The sequence below is a fragment of the Dipteris shenzhenensis genome, chromosome 3 (genome assembly GCF_047967505.1).
Source record: "Dipteris shenzhenensis isolate YYH24624 ecotype China chromosome 3, Dip_SZ_1.0, whole genome shotgun sequence".
NCBI lineage: Eukaryota > Viridiplantae > Streptophyta > Polypodiopsida > Gleicheniales > Dipteridaceae > Dipteris > Dipteris shenzhenensis.
Genome location: NC_141598.1, coordinates 8585579 through 8603983, shown reverse-complemented (window position 1 = coordinate 8603983; position 18405 = coordinate 8585579). Strand labels below are relative to the sequence as shown.

The following is an 18405-nucleotide window of genomic DNA, read 5'->3' as shown; positions in this document are numbered from 1 at the left end:
CAAGAAAGAGAGAGGAGGCAAGAGGATGAGGGGGAGCGAGTGAGTTGTGAGGTGGCGAACACACCTATGCATCCTTGGGTGTCCACCCCTCCCCACCCCACGCATAAGCCCACATTGCCTACCATATTCGTAGATACTTGATTGGAGAGACGTGAGATGAAAGAGAGGGAGGGGGCTGAAAGACATGGGAGGCAAGAGGACAAGGAGAGGGAGGGACCGAGAGTAGTGAGGCGACGAGACAGATTTGCACGAGGGGCGATTAAATTTTGGGGGGAGTGACCCTTTTAACCTATATTATTTTTTTAGTTCAAGGAGAGGCGTAGGGCATATATTTAGCTCATTGTTAATCAACCCATTTGTTTGGTCCCACAATAACCAATTCACCTATGCTTTTGCATAGGTGACTTACTCTCATGTGGGTGCAAGGGACTACATATGGGGAGGGGAGCACATATTAATCTTCCGAGAAGTTCATAGCGTCCTCTCATAAGTGATCGAACTCGGACAATCCCCCTCCACAATACGTGTGCATGAGTGTGCCCTACGAATAGGCTATAAAGGAATATGCCAAACCTTAATAGGAACCACTTCACTTAAACTTATGTTTGAAGAAAAATCTTGCTATTGCATTGATATATTAAACTATGATTTATACAATGGACTAGCTTCAAACAAATAAGAATGAGTACTAAGGTTTTGACCATTGAAACACTTTGATAGATTCAAAGAAATCCAACATGCTTCGATTCGAAAACACCCTTCCCACCACGATCCCCCCCCACCCCAAAACAACAGCTCCTCTCTTCGTTCCAATGAAAACCCTTGGAATCTTAAATATTTACTCCTATCCTAACTTTCACCAAGCCTATGGTAGAAACTCAACACAAACCCATTGTGTTGATTGCAAACCACTAATTGTATTCCTTTTTTTCCTATTTGACCAACCGTCTTAGCTCTTGGTAGCTCTCCTACATGTCATTTTAATCCACGATTCCCAAACTTTTTCTTTTTTTTAAAGGAATATACGGAGTAAAAATGTTCAGGAAGCAGATTTAATTGTTGCCTCCCACACCCCTAACAAAACTATCACCCTATATATGTGACCCCACACACACAACAAAAACAAGAATTAGGCCAACATCATCAAGACTTTAACCAATCCACCCATCGTTTGGCCCACTTCAAATCTAGATTAAGCGTATCTTTCCAATTATGCCTTTTCTCAACCATACTTCTTCATTGCATCAAACTTCACCTTTGTCTGATCCCATGCTTCTACGTTTGAAATGCAGCCAATATCTCACCTTTATCTACGCCATAGAATCTGCTTCATTGTAGAGCCCCAAGATGCCCTACTCAAAAAACTATTTTGGACTAAATACTTTTGATACACATCCCTTTTGGACCCTGCACACACCTTTGCAACCTAGAAAATCATGATTTCAAAATTTACTGCAATGATGCTAGTTCAAAACCACCCAACCAAAAAGCCAAACTGAAAGCGTTTTGCAATAAGAAAAATTTGAACAGAATAGCCTGACTGATGGATGTTATTGGCGAATAAAGAGACATTACCATTGAATCATCCTTTGTAGACTCTAAACCTCAATTACATTGAAAACTTTAGACTAAAGATCCATTACAAAAAGAAAGCCTCTCAATCACTACAACCTATAGCCGCTTGTGCAGAAAGCTCCAAGAATAGCATGCAAACATCTAAGACACTGGCTCTTCATTTTAAACTCAAGGACAGTCTACCGTATGGGTAAAACACTTTTCCATCAAATTACAAGAATTTCCGCATAGATTACGAACTCTGCAGAACAATCACGGGCTTTTTCTCAAAGAGCCAAGAATGGATTTTGACCTCTTATCCCTTTGCCTTTGCTCGTGCTCTCCCACCTGCTCGAAGTCATGAAGCAAATAATTAAAGAAATTTACCATTGTTGCCAGATGTTTAGAAAACCCAAGGTCACAAGTGCAGTAATGAATTGAAAAAGTGTCAAATGTTTGCAATCCAAACCCAAGGTGGAGTAATACATTGAAAAACGTTGCAAATGTCAATTGTTTGCAATCTCCGACCCCCCCCCCCCCCTCTCTTCCCAACCCACACACACACACACACACACAGAGACCGTACACACGCATGCACGCAAATAAGAATAATTTTAATAAGTAAAATGAATGCAAAAACTTGCATAGGCGATGAAAGAAGTCATTCTCGAATTTTACAGCTCATCCTGCAATACTTCCATCCCCAATGATGTATAAATGCACTTTCACACTTTTGCAAACCAAGAATCACAAACATATACTGGATGAAAATTCCGTACCTCCGTAAACAAATTCTGAAGGGCAACCGTTATGTCACAAAATTCTGGACGATCAGCAGGTTCAGCTTGCCAACAACTCTGAATCAAAGCAGAAAGTTCCGGAGGAGTTTTTTCAGGAATTGGAGGCCGCAAACCCTGAAAGTTATTATGAACCATCATTTAAGCCACACATAATCACCAAATCTGCAAATTACAGACTACAATACACAATGTGCAGGCGTGCACGTTCGAGTGTGTGCCGCGCGTGTGTGTGTGTGTGTGTGTGTGTGTGTGAGAGAGAGAGAGAGAGAGAGTATCATATATTATGACTTTTATTAGTGTCTCCACAGGGACAGATCCAATAGTCCACACAAATTGATAAATGCTCTGAGAATAGCTGTTAGATGTTCTAGACTGTCTATGAGACTCGTTCTTGTGTGTCTAGCTTGTGTGTGTATGAGAGAGACACAGAGAGAGAGAGCGAGAGAGAGAGAGAGAGAGAGAACCAACTCTATCCTACAAGAACACAAAAATCTACCCAAATCGTCACCTTGAAATTTCCCAAAAATCTCATTGTCAAGACAGATTCATCTCAAACCCACCTGAAACTCAAGGATATTTACTAGGCAGCTCATCCAAAATTTTGCATCAAACCTGATATGCCAATCAAAGAACGTGGCTCCCAGCATTGGAGTACAAAAAAAAGAATAATCGTGCACAGAACTAGAACTTAATCAAGGCACACTTAACCTTATCATGTCATCATAGATAATAGCAAGAGCAGTGAGAGAGAAGTAAGAAAAAGGAAGAAACATCATAGCTCTCAAATGTCTCTTTGTAAATACCTGTCTCACGCCAATTGCAGCTTGTACTGGATTCATAGACTCGTAGGGAAGCTGATAGACATACAAAAGTCCCATTGGAATCAGACTGAGAAAAACTCGTGCATGCAAATTTTTGAAGTACATTTAAAAAATGCTTCAATAATACAGAAGGCAATCAAGCTACATCCGAATTTCTAGATCGTAGAAAAAAATATCACCTTCCCAGTCAGTAGTTCCCACAGCACAATCCCAAAGCTGAAGACATCTGCTTTATGTCCATATGGAAGGTGACTAATTACCTGTACAGCAAGAATCCAATAAATTTCTGGTGCATTATTACTACATCTAGCTGAGCTACAGGATAAAAGAAACATGCTAATTCAAGTTTGATCCAAAGATTCGGCAGGAGCGTACATACAAAGCATATGCACACAAATGCAATCATTGAGATACATATCTACAAACATATAAGTGCACATATCTATATATCTATTATGAATATGTTATCACAAGTAAGTGCACGTCCATCTTGTTGGAATAGGAGTCCTAGTGTGTGTGGTCCTAGTGTGCGTGGTCCTAGAGTCCTAGGAGTGTCCTATAGTTGTGTGTGTGAAGAGTCTTAAGGCCAATTGTGCCACCTCATGTGGTAGGTGTGATTCCTCCCCTAGATTACAGGATCTAGATTCTCTTGTGTGTGACCTCATCTATGAGGTATCAGTGTGGGAAGATAAGGCTTGCCCAGCCTATAAATGAGGCCATGTACTTGCTACGAATTTATCAACTATCAACATCAGCTATTGTGCCTCAGCTCTTGTCTCCAATCATGTGTCTCTCACCCTCTCCCATTTTCAACAGTTGGTATCAGAGCCAGGTTGAAGCGTCCTACCCATTCCTCTCCTCATAAGCTCCTCTTGTAGCTACTCGTGATTTCCTCCTCTCCTTGAGGTGATGAGCGTCATCAACGAGGAGCTGCGCTGCCACACCTGCGCCCCCTCGTTGCCACACCTGCGCTGCCACACCAGATCTGAGTCGGCCTCCCTCGCAATCTGCTCACGCCTTGCTGCTGCCGCCTCTCCGCTATTTTCCTTGGCGCCCTCTGGTGCTGGCTGTGGGGTCTGAACCCACGCGCGCTTGTGCGCCATTCTGCCCGCCATACTGCGGAGCTTCTACCTGCTCGAGCCTGCTGAGTGCCCGTACACCCACGCTGCTTCTAGTTGCCCACGCAACTTCTCCTACTGCCCACGTAGCTAGACCTGCGACAGCTCCGGTCTTGTAACAAGGCGATAACTTGGCAGCGTCTTGTTTGTACCGGCGACTGACGACCTGAGGGCCGTGGCCATTGACTCGCATGTCAACGCAGCGGAAGCGTGGTGGGACGCTCTGTTCTCCATGATTCGGCTCATTGATTCCTTGCTGCCTCCCTGTCTCTTGAGGATGCCTTGATGCAGTAGCAGCCCAGCAATTCAATCATCATTTTTACTGACACAGGTCCTGTTCGGGACCAATTTAGTGCCCGAAACTCTAATTTTCGCCCCTTTACAATTTATGCTCAACTTCTCGAATTTTTTGGGTGTTTTCATGATGTGAGGGTTCCCAACCGTTGAACAAGAACTCTTCTGTCAGAAATTTAGAAAAGCCCCAATTTTCTGCAAACCCTAATTTTGCAGCAACCCTAACTCTAAAATTTAGAGCTTTTCTGTTCTGTGTCTTCCTTTGGCATAATTGAAGCTTCTACCATGTAAAATTTGGGCCTTTTTTGAAATCTGAGTAAACATTGTAAGGGATTTAGACACTGGCTGTAATAACAGCTAAGACCTTCCCACCAATGGATAGCATAAAAAACTCCTCGTTCATCGAGAAATTCTCAGGGAGCAATTTCCCAACTTGGCAGACAAAACTCCGGCTTCTTCTTATGCGAGAAGGCATATGGAATATCACCAATGGCAAGGAGCCAAAACCCCAAGGTGATGATGCTAGAATCAGTTGGTGGGAGAACCAAAATGATGAAGCAATGGCTATCATTGGCCTAGCTTTAGCTGACAACCTTATCCACGATGTGGATTTTGATAAGACAGCAAACGACGTTTGGGAAAAGTTAGAGAATTTGTTTGGAAATAAGATCAATAATTCCAAAGCATTTCTCAAAGAAAAACTCTTCAAGCTCAGGATGAAGGAAACTGAACATTGAACACTTGAGTAATCTTGGGTCAATTCTCCAACAATTATCTACCATCCGAGCCATTGTTGAAGATGATGATCAAGTTGTTGTACTTCTCTCTAGTATTGAAGACATTTCCAAGTACAATGAGATCCTTGCTGTCCTAAGAGTCAGCCGCAATATGAGCTTTAGGGATATGGTAGCTCATCTCATTGATGAGGACCGTAGGCTTACAGAGAAAGCAAAATCTTCCTTCGAATCTGGCAAAGCATTCTTTCTCAAGAATAAGCCCAAGAAGAACGGAAAACCTCTTAAATGTAATTACTGTCAGAAACTTGGCCATCCAGAGGATCGTTGCTTCAAGAAAATGGCAAAGGTACAAGCCAAAGAACATGCCAATCTGGTTGCGGAGCAGAGCAAGGACGAAGACGATGAAGCTACACCTTCTGGACCTGAGGAACAAGCCTGCACTGCTGCTATTTCTGGTCTATCCCTCCATGAGGTGATAGATGAAGAGTGGGCTTTCTAGAGTCATGTGTGTTAGGTACTCTGCCTTGGGTAGTCCCCCTAAAATGATGTAATAATTTGTCATTTTGTGTGCCTTGTCCTATAAAAGGCTCCACTTATTTCCATGTACCTTTATCAGGCCTGGCCGAGTTCCAAGATGTTGGTGTACTCCCTAGACCTATGAGTTGGTCATGCATCCATGCTCAGATTTGAGTCTCTGATCACGTTGACACCTAAGCCATGAGAGTGCTTGGTTCAACCTCTGAATTATGCTCAGCTGTTAGCCTCTGAGATTGCATGGGATGCACAGTCTGGATGATGTCATAGTCTCTCACCCTAGCTCCGAAGGGGGGTTTGTTGGAATCGGAGTCCTAGTGTGTGTGGTCCTAGTGTGCGTGGTCCTAGTGTGCGTGGTCGTAGAGTCCTAGGAGTGTCCTATAGTTGTGTGAGTGTGAAGAGTCTTTATGTCACCACAATGTAAATATCCTAAGTCAAAGTACAGTTGACCATTTATTTGATCATAATTAAAGAGTTTTATATGTGTTAATTATGGTCAAAGAGTTCTTTTAATGGTCAAAGATACTTGACTCTGGTCAAGTAAACCTAACTTCGGTCAAGAGACTTGGTTTATTACCAAGAGGGTTAACTGCGGTTAACCAGAGAACCACAGAGTTGACTACGGTCAGAGAGTGTTGACTTCGGTCAACAAGACTTGGCATGCGCCAAGAGGGTTAACACCGGTTAACCAAGATATGCCAACTTCGGTTGGAGAGACTTGGCTATAATTAAGGCGCCTCGACCCTTGGTCAAAGCTCCTTAATTATAATCAAGAGTGTTGACTCCGGTCAACCAGAGAATAAATATATTTTTTTATATTTGTTTAGGTGTGCACATGTATTTAGTGGGGACGCCCACCGTGACTAGAATTAGTCCACAGTGTGTTATTTTGCATGCAAAGCGCTAACAATTAATGGGTGCCATGGTGGTGCGCTTTAATTAATTGTTGCAGGTACTGGGAAGAGTAATTTCCTAAGCGCTGCAGAAGCCTAATCAGAGTCTAGGAGGCGGTTCGTGTGACCAAGTGCTTCGAAGACTCCAGAGTTGCCCTTAGTGGCATGTAATTAGGAAAGTAGTGTAGGAAATTGACAAGTGGCTTGTTGCCAAGAAAGGGAGCCTGAGAGCTCATGTATGATTTGGGATTCACGTTTTGATTTTGGTACGGAGAACAGACAGCTTCCACGCTGAAAACTCTTGTACCTTCATTTCTTCATGAATAAAGACCTTCGGGGGGGTCCAGCCCGACTGTTGTCCTGGGCCCTAGTGCTGTGTTGAGAGAGGGAGAGAGCAAAATTAGTATCGGGTGACTCTGCTGAAAATCAACTGAAAAGAAAGAGGCGCTGCTGTAGTTTTATGACGGTACAGCTGGTCTTTTCGCTGTTTGAAGAGGACGAGTCTACGGGGGTCTCGTTGCTGGTCTTTCACATAATTGTGAATCTCGGTGCATGCTACCTTTGCATTGGTATCATCTTGAGGCCACTTGTGCCACCTCATGTGGTAGGTGTGATTCCTCCCCTAGATTACAGGATCTAGATTCTCTTGTGTGTGACCTCATCTATGAGGTATCAGTGTGGGAAGATAAAGCTTGCCCAGCCTATAAATGAGGCCATGTACTTGCTACGAATTTATCAACTATCAACATCAGCTATTGTGCCTCAGCTCTTGTCTCCAATCATGTGTCTCTCACCCTCTCCCATTTTCAAGAGAATCGTGTGTGACCTCATCTATGAGGTATCAGTGTGGGAAGATAAGGCTTGCCCAGCCTATAAATGAGGCCATGTACTTGCTACGAATTTATCAACTATCAACATCAGCTATTGTGCCTCAGCTCTTGTCTCCAATCATGTGTCTCTCGCCCTCTCCCATTTTCAACACATCTAGGTGCAACTGGCAGTATGAATCTAGCTGGACAAGTGGTACAAAGGAGGGGATGGGATTAACACACTTATGTTGAGCAGTACTGCAAGATACAATGTAATGCTTTTGAGATGCCGGCTATACTGGTTGACATATTTTGAATCATTAAGAAAGGCTCCTCCGAGACCTAGAAAGGGAAAAATTGATCAATGAAGCGGCGATAGTATCCTGCTAGATTGACAAATGATCGTACCTGACGTTTGATTGTAGGTGGGGAGAGCTTGAGGATGGCTTCTACCTTCTCGGGGTCAGGTTTGATGCCCTCAGATGAGACAACATGTCCCAATAACCTCCCTTGAGTGGCTCCAACGGTGCATTTCTCAGGGTTGACACTGCCATTTGCATCATTGACCCTTTGGAAGGCCAATCTAACCTTCATGATGTGCTCCTTACATGATGAGAATATACAGAAATCATCTAAAAACACCTCCAAGAAATCCCCCAAATAAGGAGCAAACACCATCTGCATAAATCTTTGAAAGGTGGCAGGAGCATTGGTGAGGCCAAATGGCATTACTTTGAATGCAAATGTCCCCCAGGGTGTGGCAAATGTGGTTTTAAGAACATCTTCCTCGGCAATTCTGATTTGATAAAACCCAGAGTAGCCATCACAGAAAGTATACATCTCATGACCACTTACCTTCTCAAGAATGAGGTCTTGAAAGGGCAGGGGATGATGATCCCTCTTGGTGGCAGCATTGAGTTTCTTATAGTCGATGCAAACCTGCCACTTATTGTTTTTCATTGGGATGACTACCACTGGTGAAACCCATTCAGTATTGTGAACCGGAACAATAAACCTAGCCTCTACAAGCTCCTACAACTCGGAGCGCAAAGCATCAGTCTGCAGGGGCCCTAATCTCCGATACTTCTGAGCCACAGGCTTTGCATCAGGCTTCAGCTCTATCTTGTGCTCTATGGCAGTCACATGGCGCTAGCCAGTCTAGCTGGCAGAGCTGCTAATGTCATTTTAGTTGAGTTGGCCCTCCCTTAGATTGGTCTCTCGAGAATGGATGGAAATATTCAATTTATTTGCTTCTGCCTCTCTATCAAATTGGGAGAACATGCTTGTGATGGCCATCTCAAAGGGGATATTCAGTTCACCCAGCAACAGAGGATGCTTTCCATCTCGGATTCATGCATAGGGCAAGCAAGAAATCCAATTTGGTTGAACTAATCATTAAAGAGGCCTCAAAAAATAAATCAACAAAAAAAAACTATTTCAGTAACTTTAATGCAGTCCTCCAATCTCACTTAACTGGTCTTTAATTTCTTGGACCGTGAAGAAATGTAGGATTGATCATCAAACTCAGGAGGAGCGCATGATGCATTTTAAGAGTAGAGATACCAAGTCACCAGTCTCAGATGAGTTCATTGTCTCTCAGTCCACACATGCACCACTTCCTGTTGCTGCAAGCAAGGGATGGTAGAAATCAATACTCTACCCTCTTAGTTCTAGGTCAGTCCATAGTTGCTCAATCTGTAAACCCCCATGAACATGCAAATTTTCGATCAAAGAGAACATGGTTGTATGTCTATGGAGTGTCTATAGAGCACTTCAAATTTTAATGAGAAAAGTGAGATGCCTTTGGAACTATAGTTGTCACCCTTGGAGCCAACCACCTCTTTTGCTTGGATGACAAGCTAGGCTGCGTAAAAAAGTATCAAGTCTCCTCTAATCATTGCGCACGCGCGCGTGTGTGTGTGTGTGTGGTGTAAGAGAGAGATCCCGTGCTAGCCCTCGTGCTCCCACGCTGCAGCTGCTTGTTTCTCCCTCAGTTTCACGCCCTCGAGGTTCCGTTTCACGCCCGTCTTGTGTCCGTATGCTCTGTCAAGGGGGGGGGGGGGGAATATATATATATATATATATCGTACTGTCAAAAATCCATACCATTTTGCCTATACAGCCAGGAAAAATCCGTACAGTTTTGTACCTGCTGTGCTTTCCTCCTTGTAAAGCTTTGTTGCTTCCAAGCCTTTTCCTTGACTCGAATGGCGGATTATTCCTATGAGAAAACCTTTCACAAAGACAAGTCGGTTTCCAACAAGAAACAAAAACATGTGATGGATTCAAATGATTCCCTTCATGACTCTGCTGAGGCTCAGCTTGTTTATGAGGAGCAATTTGGGCACATGGCTTCACAATGCCCTTCCCGAGCTCAATGGATGCCAGTGCAAGCTGACATGGTCCAGCCTTTGAATAAGAACGCAAATGCCTCTTCTGTGGTAAAAAACAAAGGGGTGAAACAGTTTTTCTCTGTTCAAGACAAAGGCAAAGCCCCGGCTGTCTCAAATGGTAATGCTTCTTTTCCTGTCCCTTTGTCCTCTCTACCTCAGGGGAAGGGGGAAAATTCTTTTACTAATGGATGGCAAACTCCTCGCAAAGTGATCTCCCCCAGGTGACCTTTGCCTTCTCAGACTTGGAGTAGTGCATCCTCTCATGGGAAAGCACCTGCTAAAAACTCTGGTGTTGGCTTGACCTGCGCTACTGTGACTGCAAATCGGACCTTGTTTCCTGAAGAAGTTGCTGCACTTTTATCCTCTCCTCAGGCTGATGCTTCATCCTGTTAGTTGCTGTACATACCTGTCCCATAACTGTAAATATGCTTGATCATCTGAAGTGTGTTACTCTCAATGTACAACGAATGTGTGATGGTTGCAAATGGAAACTGGTCTAGATGTATATCAGGCCATTGCAGCCTGATATAGTTGCTTTGCAAGAGCATAATCAGCATATGTATGCTGGTCAGATAGGCCATTTTGCTGGTTATGATATCTTCTATGCTGGAGAGCACTTCTTTTCTGGCGTGGATTTTTTGATAAAGCACGACCTTCAACCTGTTGTGGCTCTCAATGATCGCCATGGTAGATGGATTATTGTTCAATGCCTTGTTCAAGGGAAAATTTTTGAATTTGCATTGGTTTACGCCCCCCAATCTTCTCGTGATAGAGCTTTGATCTAGGCAGCCATGCATAGCTTTCCATGGTGACAACATGCCTTCATTTGTGGTGACTTTAATAATGCCCCTCAATCGGGTGACAACACCTCAAGCCACTCTCATATGTTGGCTTCTGAAACAAAGGCATGGTCTGATTTTTGCTTCAGTTGCACCTAGTTGATCTCTGGAAGGAATTACAGCCCATGCTTCCGGGCTATACCTTTCAGCATAATGCTCAATCTTCTTATCGGGCACGCTTGGATAGATGGTATCAGGTTGATCTACAACATTGTGATGCCTTGCCGAAGGCTTTTGCTACTTAATAATAGTTATCTGGAGCATGCTGACTTTAAAGCCTTGGTCTCTGATGCTATTCAGCCTCTCTCTTGTCCACATTGGTTTGGATTATGCTTGGCAGGCTTTTGTTGCTTGGATGCAAGCAGTTATTCGGGATTATGGCAAATCCTATAAGCAAGCCACAAGGGAGACTGTAGCACATGCCAAATTTACTTATCAGAGTTTGACTCAGCTTGCTCATCTTCGCCCTTTGTCTTCAGAGGAAAGGATGCTGTTATGTCAGGCTCAATTCTCTCTTCAATCCAATGATCGCAGAAAGCTTGCTAAATAGGAAACCCGATCCAAACAACGGGCTTTTTTGGATAAAGGTTGCTCTTCCAAGCAATTTTTTAAGAGTTTACACTACAAATGACAGGCTGCCAATATCTGTCGGATCCGGATTATACTGATTAATGTATGCAACACTTCTCCACTCATTTTGGGCATGTGGTGTTTCGATGGGTAGTGCCTTTTATAAGTTGAGATGGGGTTTATTTGCAAGTGCATGCTTTGAATGTAAGAAATTTGGGCGCCTCACTTTCCAATGCCCTTCACGTGTTCCCAAAATGCCACTGGAGGCTGAATCTCTCCCCGGCTTCTGAATCAGAATTCTAATGCTTCTTCTGTGATGAAGAATAAGGGTATTCGATAGCTTTTTGTTGAAAAGAAAAAAGGCAAAAAGCAGGTTGCATCGAATGATAATACTCCTCTTTCTGTGCCCTTTACTTCTCAACCACAGGTGAGGGAAAAAACTTTGACTGAAGCATGTCAAACTCCTAGAAAAGCTATCTCGCCTAGGAGACCCTTGCCTTCCAAGACTTGGAATGGTGCATCTTCCAAGGGAAAAACTCCTGAAGAGAATTCTGGAATTGGTATTACTTGGGCTGCAGTGACTGCGAATTGTACTCTAGTTCCAGAAGAGGAAGTTGCTGCCCTCTTGGCTTCTCCTCAAGCTGATTCTTCCTCTCTCAAGGGAGAGAGCCGGATATTGAGGTGGAAATGCACTCATAGACAGCTTTTCAACTGCTGTACATACTTGTCTTATATCAGTAAATATGCTTGATCATATCAAATGTGTTACTCTCAACGTACAGGGTATGTGTGATGGTAGAAAATGGAAATATGTGTAGATGCAAATAACAGCCAAACCAACTCGCATTATAGGAGCATTACCAACACATGTATGCGGGTCAGACTGGATACTTTGCTGGTTATGACCTTTTTTATGCTGGGGAACACTCTTTCTCAGGGGTGGCATTCTTGGTGAAGCATGATCTTCAGCCACTTGTGGCCCTCAATGATCATCAAGGTAGATGGACTATCATACAATGCCTCATTCAAGCAGAGATTTTTGAATTTGCCTCAGTCTATGCTCCGCAATCTTCGCACGAAAGGGCTTTCATTTGGGATGCTATGCAAACTTATCCATGGAGACATTATGCCTTCATCTGTGGTGACTTTAATAATACTCCACAACAGGGAGATAATACCTCATGACTTTAATAATGCTACACAACAGGGAGATAATACCTCGGGTAACACTCATATGTTAGCCTCTGAAAAGCAGGCATGGTCTCAATTTTTGCTTCATCTTAGTTTGGTTAATCTCTGGAAGGAATTACAACCCATGCTGCCAGGCTACACTTTTCAGCATAATGCCCAATCTTCTTATCAGGCACGCTTGGATCGATGGTATCGAGTTGATCCGCAACATTGTGATAATTTTACTTGTAAAATTTGGATTTACCATGCCTTCACACATTCGGATTATGCGCCTCTTTGGTTAAGGCTCTCCCTACATGCTTTTCCAGATGACAGATTGCCTCGCAGAAGGCTACTGTTGATAAATAATAGTTATTTGGAGCATGCTGATTTTAAAGCATTGGTTTGTGATGCCATTCAGCCACTTTCTCATCAGACACAGATAGATCTTTTAAATAAAAGAGTGATATATTCCATTCAAAACGAATCATACAACAGGTGGGAGAGAAAGTACTCTATCCCTAGCCTCAACAATGTGGCAAAAAAGCCATGGTGGTGGTCTAAAATGCCACGACATCCCAAAAGGGGTCAAATGAAAAAATAATGAGCAGTCCCATGTCCTCATGAAGGATATAAGTCTCCCACGAGCTGCCAAAGAGGTGCCTGTACACTGCTCCCACTGACTCCTGAGAGTGAAGATAATCTCCGCCCAAATGGAAGCGAGAGTGTCAACCTCCGTGCATAAATGGCCCCCAAGGACAAAAGAACATCGCGAACACCATATCCGCCATAGGGTAATGCTGGAAATCACCTCCCAGGCTGACCCTGCAGCTGAAGTAGGCAGGGAATCCTGAGCTGGTACAGGTACCAAAAGCAAATCCTGCGGCTCCATGATGATGGCCTCTGTGGGACCCCGTCTCTCGCGACGATGCATGAAGAAACCGTGGTCTCCTGGCTCTGACTCGAAGAGAGTAAAGGCTCCAGATCCTCTCCCCCAAAGGGCAGCGCCCCCTGTCATCAGAAAGGACTCGGATGTAACATGTGAGAACAACCTGAAGATACCTGTCCATACCACTCTAGAGCTGGGGCAGCTCCATAAACAATGCTTGCTAGATTCCTCTGCAAGCTGACAATGCATACAGGGTCTACCCATCTGCTGAAGCCAAGAACCCACAGGTATGCCTCTATGTATAGTAAGCCAAAGAAAGTAGGAGACTTTACTGCCTCTACTGATGCCCCAAAAGTGAGTCCAGAAGCTCAGCAAGAGCTCTGCAGTAAGTCCCTGTGCGTGCCAATGCTGGGAAGCAGATGGTAGGTGATGAGAGTCGCTCTGCTGAAGCCTATAACCTGCCCTCGTCGAGTACTGAAAAAAGGAAAGAGGACGATCGCCTGCCACCGGAGCAAGCCATGCCCACTCACCTAGGTCCCAGTCAAGCTCCGCAAGAGGTCGACCCTGAAAAATCCAAAGTCTCCATCTAGTATCCTCTGCAATGGTCAACCTGAAAGGATCTGTGGCCCATCCCTTACCCAGGCAACCAATGACCCTGACTCTCTGCCAAAGGATCTCCTGTCGATCCAGGGGCTGAGTGGGATACAATCAGTGAGAGGAGTCCGTCTCAAAATAAATAAACGGTGCCGGTCCTAAACGAACTCCAATGCATAGCCCAGCCTCACTAAAACAACCTGACCAAGTAGAGATGGGGGTGAACATAGGCTGGATCTGTAAGTATATCCCTCCACTCCTGAGGAATAGCTCTCATGATCAGTAATCAAGCGGCAGCAATCTGTCCAAGTAGCCCGTGTCTATCTCTGATCACCTCCTCTGACATCTCCACACCTCCCCTGAACCAATCTCCTACTGTCACAACCCCCTGAGCATGCCATCTGGCCAAGGGAGTCCTAAGTTCTGTACCAGGGGAAGATCCCTGATACCGAACCAGGGGGTTATGGTAAAGTGGCTATCGGGCAATTTCCTCTCTGGAGGAGGGAACTGCTCTGATGAGGTGCTGTCGAAAATGATCCCAGATATGAATAAGCCTTTTCACAAGTGGTGAGGAAGGCTGAGAATGCTGGTCCGTTAGGAAGATCCAACTGACTCTACCTGCCCACTCGCCTGCTGCTCTGGGGGTGCACTGGTGAATCCCATGCAGTAGGAACTGCTTCCACGGATGATCTCCTGGAGTCAAACCTCTAACAAGAAGTTTGACTAAAAGAGCTCTGCTCTGTATCTTCGGATCAAGAACCCCAAGTCCTCCCTGCGAGGAGGGTAAAGTGATAATATCCCATGAAACTTTGGCCCTAGTGTCCTCAAAACCATCACCACCACTCCACAGAAAGTTCCGAAGCAATCTCCTCACCTGACGGATCGAGTCAGCATGAAAGCACCAACATGACGCAACGTACCACATAGTCGCTAGTAGAACCTGGTTGAGTACCAGCGCTCTTCCGGCTAAAGAAAGTCTAGCCGTACTCCAGTAGGCTAGCTTTCTCCGGATACTCTCAAGAACTGGAGCAAACTGTTGCGTCAGGGACACCTCAATGCCAACCTGGAAGCCTAGATATCTCGTGGAGGTGCCTCTGGGTATCCATACAAAGCCTCTGTCTCCTCCCCATGCTGGGGTATCCTGCTGAGCTCCAGTCCAGATGCCTTTTGATTTGTTCCAATTGACAAGTCCCCCTGAGGCTAGGCAGAACTTGTCAATTGAATCCGCAACAGTAGCAAGACTATATGCATCTCCTCTAACTGTCAATGCCGTGTCATCAGCAAACTCAATGTCCAGAAGCTCATGCTCCTGCCGGATAGGTAGATGAAGGCCCAAAGTGCCATGACTGGTAGCCTGCATAAAGTATCCCATAGCCTCCGCTACGAAAAGGAAAAGGTAAGGTGCAAGCGGACATCCCTGTCGTACCGATCTGGATAGCTGAAAAGCCGGTCCTCTGCCTCCACAGACCACCATCCTGCTAGAAGAGTGTGAGTAAAGTGTAAAGATAGATCTTGATTATGCATGGCAGGCTCTTGTTGCTAGAATGCAAGCTGCTATTTGGGATTCTGGCAAATCTCATATGAGGGCAATACGGGAGACTGTTGCTCGTACCAAATACACTTGCCAAGATTTGACAGAGCCTGATCATCTTAGGCCTTTGTCTTCGAAAGAAAGCATGTTGCTATGCCACCCCATATTTTGTCTCCAATCTAATGATAAAAGAAAGCTCATTAAACGGGAAACACACTCTCGACAGAAAGCTTTTCTTGATAAAGGTTGCTCCTCAAAGCAATTTTTTAAAATCTTGCATTACAAGCGACAAGCAACACATATTTGCCGGATACGGATGCCTCATGGTGCCTGGTCTTCATCTCGCCTAGAACTTGCTGCTGCTTGTGTGTAACACTTCTTTAATTTTGGGCATGTGGATCCTCCTCCTTAGATTTTGTCTACACGGCAACTTCTTTTACAGCATGTCCATCCTATCCTTTCTGCTACACAGGCTTTGGAACTGGAAAGCCCCTTCACAGAAATTGAATTATCTGATGCAATTAAATCCTGTGGTAGATGGAAATCTCCAGGATAGGATGGTCTCACTCTTGAGATTTTCCGGCTTTTTGGGGTCTTCTGAATTTACTTTGCTGACCATGGTTAATTCAGCTTGCGAAAATCAGCATATGTCAATGTCATGGAAAAAAGGACTTGTAAAGCTCCTTCCTAAGAAGCAATTATGTGATTCACTCTCTGATTGGAGACCAATCACACTTATGCCACTCATTTACAAAATCATAGCCAAAATGCTTGCAAACCGTATCAAAGGTTATTTGCATGAGGGGCTGCATCCTTTTCAATATGGGTTTATCCCTCGTAGGCATATCACAGACAATATTGCAAATGCTTATGTTGGGATGGAATATGCAAAATACATGCAGCAGGATGTTCTACTCGTGCAGGTGGATATTGCAAAAGCTTTTGATACTGTTCAATGGAAATTTATCTCGCAAACCATGCGAGCTTTGGGGTTTGGAATAAAAACGCAATCCTTTTTTGACTGTTTGCAGACTTGCTACATAGATCATGATGTATATTTAGCTTATACAAAGATTTTCAGTTGATGTAATTTATAGCTCCTCGCTTTGAGGTGGCTTTTCTTGTAATATAAACAATCATGGCTTTCATTATTTTTTTTTTAAAAATGTGTGTGTGTGTTGTGTGTGTGTGTGTGTGTGCGCGCGCGTGTCACCCTTGAGCCCAGGAGCTGCTTCTGCTCTGCTTCTCGCCTTTTCTTGTCCTCATTTTCTTGCTACAAGACCCATCAATTTCTGTTCGTTTTGCCGTTCTGGCCCGTACATTTTGTACGGATTTTTGCCGTATAGTTTCCATACAATTTGTACTTTCATCTGTACAATCTATCCGTACTTTCGTCCATGCATTCTATACTTTCATCCGTGCACATTTTGTGCATTCGTCCGTGCAATCTGTACTTTTGTCCATACAATCTGTACTTTCGTCTTTTCCGTACAAGTGACCGTGCACTTTCCATATAGTTTTCCTTTCAGGGCTTCCTTACAGGTTTGTACTGTTAGGTCGCCAGTAGTTGCTGCTGTATCTGCTGTGGTTGTTTCTTTGTAAAGCCTTGCTTCTTCCAAGCTTTCCAGTTTCAATGGCGGATTACTCCTATGAGAAAACCTTTCTCAAGGACAAGTTGGTTTCCAACAAGAAGTAAAAACAGGTGATGGATTCAGATGATTCCCCTCATGCCTCTGCTGAGGCTCAGCTTGTTTATGAGGTTATTCATGAATGGTTTGAAGATACCCGCAAGGGTTGGAGAGATCCACTTCCCACCACTGGCATTATGGTGGAAGTGGATGATATCTTTGATCTAGTTAACGAGTATGTAAAGCATGCCATTATAATTTTCTTCCCACGACGGATGCCTACTGTAGCGGATGTTGGGAATTGGTTGACTCGAACCCTGGGTGGTTCTTATGTCAAAGAAGTTCAGTATGCAGCAAAGGGTTTTTTAGAGATCATCATAGCTGATGAAGAGCACCGTCAGGTTTTGCTAGAGCACTCTCCTCTCTTCTATGGACAGTAGATGGTCCATCTCTTGCCCTAGTCTCCTACCCAGGATTATCAGGCATTGATTCAGCATCGTTGCCCTGTTTGGGTAGAAGTTGTGGATTTCCCTCAATGCTTGTCTTCTCTTCTACCTAAAATTGCAGCTTCCCTCCGTAAGGTGGTATGTCCACCGCAACCCAATGGAAATTCGAATCGCTTCTGTATTTTGTGGGACACAGATCATTCCACTCCAGCTTCACATTTGTAGGTGCTTGCTTTGAATGCAAGAAATTTGGGCACATGGCTTCACAATGCCCTTCCTGAGCTCCACAGATGCCAGTGCAAGCTGAAATGGTTTAACCTTTGAATAAGAATGCAAATGCCTCTTCTATGGTCAAAACCAAAGGGATCAAACAAATTTTCTCTGTTCAAGACAAAGGCAAAGCATCGGCTGTCTCAAATGGTAATGCTTCTCTCCTGTGCCTTTGTCCTCTCCACCTCAAGGGAAGGACAAAAATTCGACTGATGGATAGCAAACTCCTCGCAAAGTGATCTCCCCCAGGTGACCTTTGCCTTCTCGGACTAGGAGTGGTGCATCCTCTCATGAGAAAACACCTCCTGAAAACTCTGGTGTTGGCTTGACCTGGGCTGCTGTGATTGCAAATTGGACCTTGTTTCTTGAAGAGAAAGTTGCTGCACTTTTGTCCTCTCCTCAGGCTGATGCTTCATCCCAGGGCAGAGGCCCGGACATTGAGGTGGAAATGCAGACGTAGACAGCCCGTTAGTTGATGTATATACATATCCCATAGCTGTAAATATGTTTGATCA

The 18405-nt window shown here is 44.3% G+C and overlaps 1 protein-coding gene across 3 annotated transcripts in view; it reads right to left on the bottom strand.

Annotated features, from left to right (window-relative positions):
• Positions 1-1539: 1539 nt before the first annotated feature.
• LOC147903313 (serine/threonine-protein kinase STY46-like) overlaps positions 1540-18405 on the bottom strand; it is a 151635-nt gene continuing 134769 nt past the window's right edge. For 2 of the 3 annotated variants that reach the window (XM_087373071.1, XM_087373069.1), the window contains 4 exons: positions 3355-3435; positions 3158-3208; positions 2334-2468; positions 1540-1902 (listed from right to left, as the gene is read on the bottom strand). In XM_087373071.1, the coding sequence (XP_087229197.1) occupies positions 1828-1902; positions 2334-2468; positions 3158-3208; positions 3355-3435 (342 nt within the window). In that variant the 3' untranslated portion in view covers positions 1540-1827. The remainder of the gene's footprint in view (positions 1903-2333; positions 2469-3157; positions 3209-3354; positions 3436-18405) is intronic. The other variant, XM_087373070.1, reaches the window with a different exon arrangement.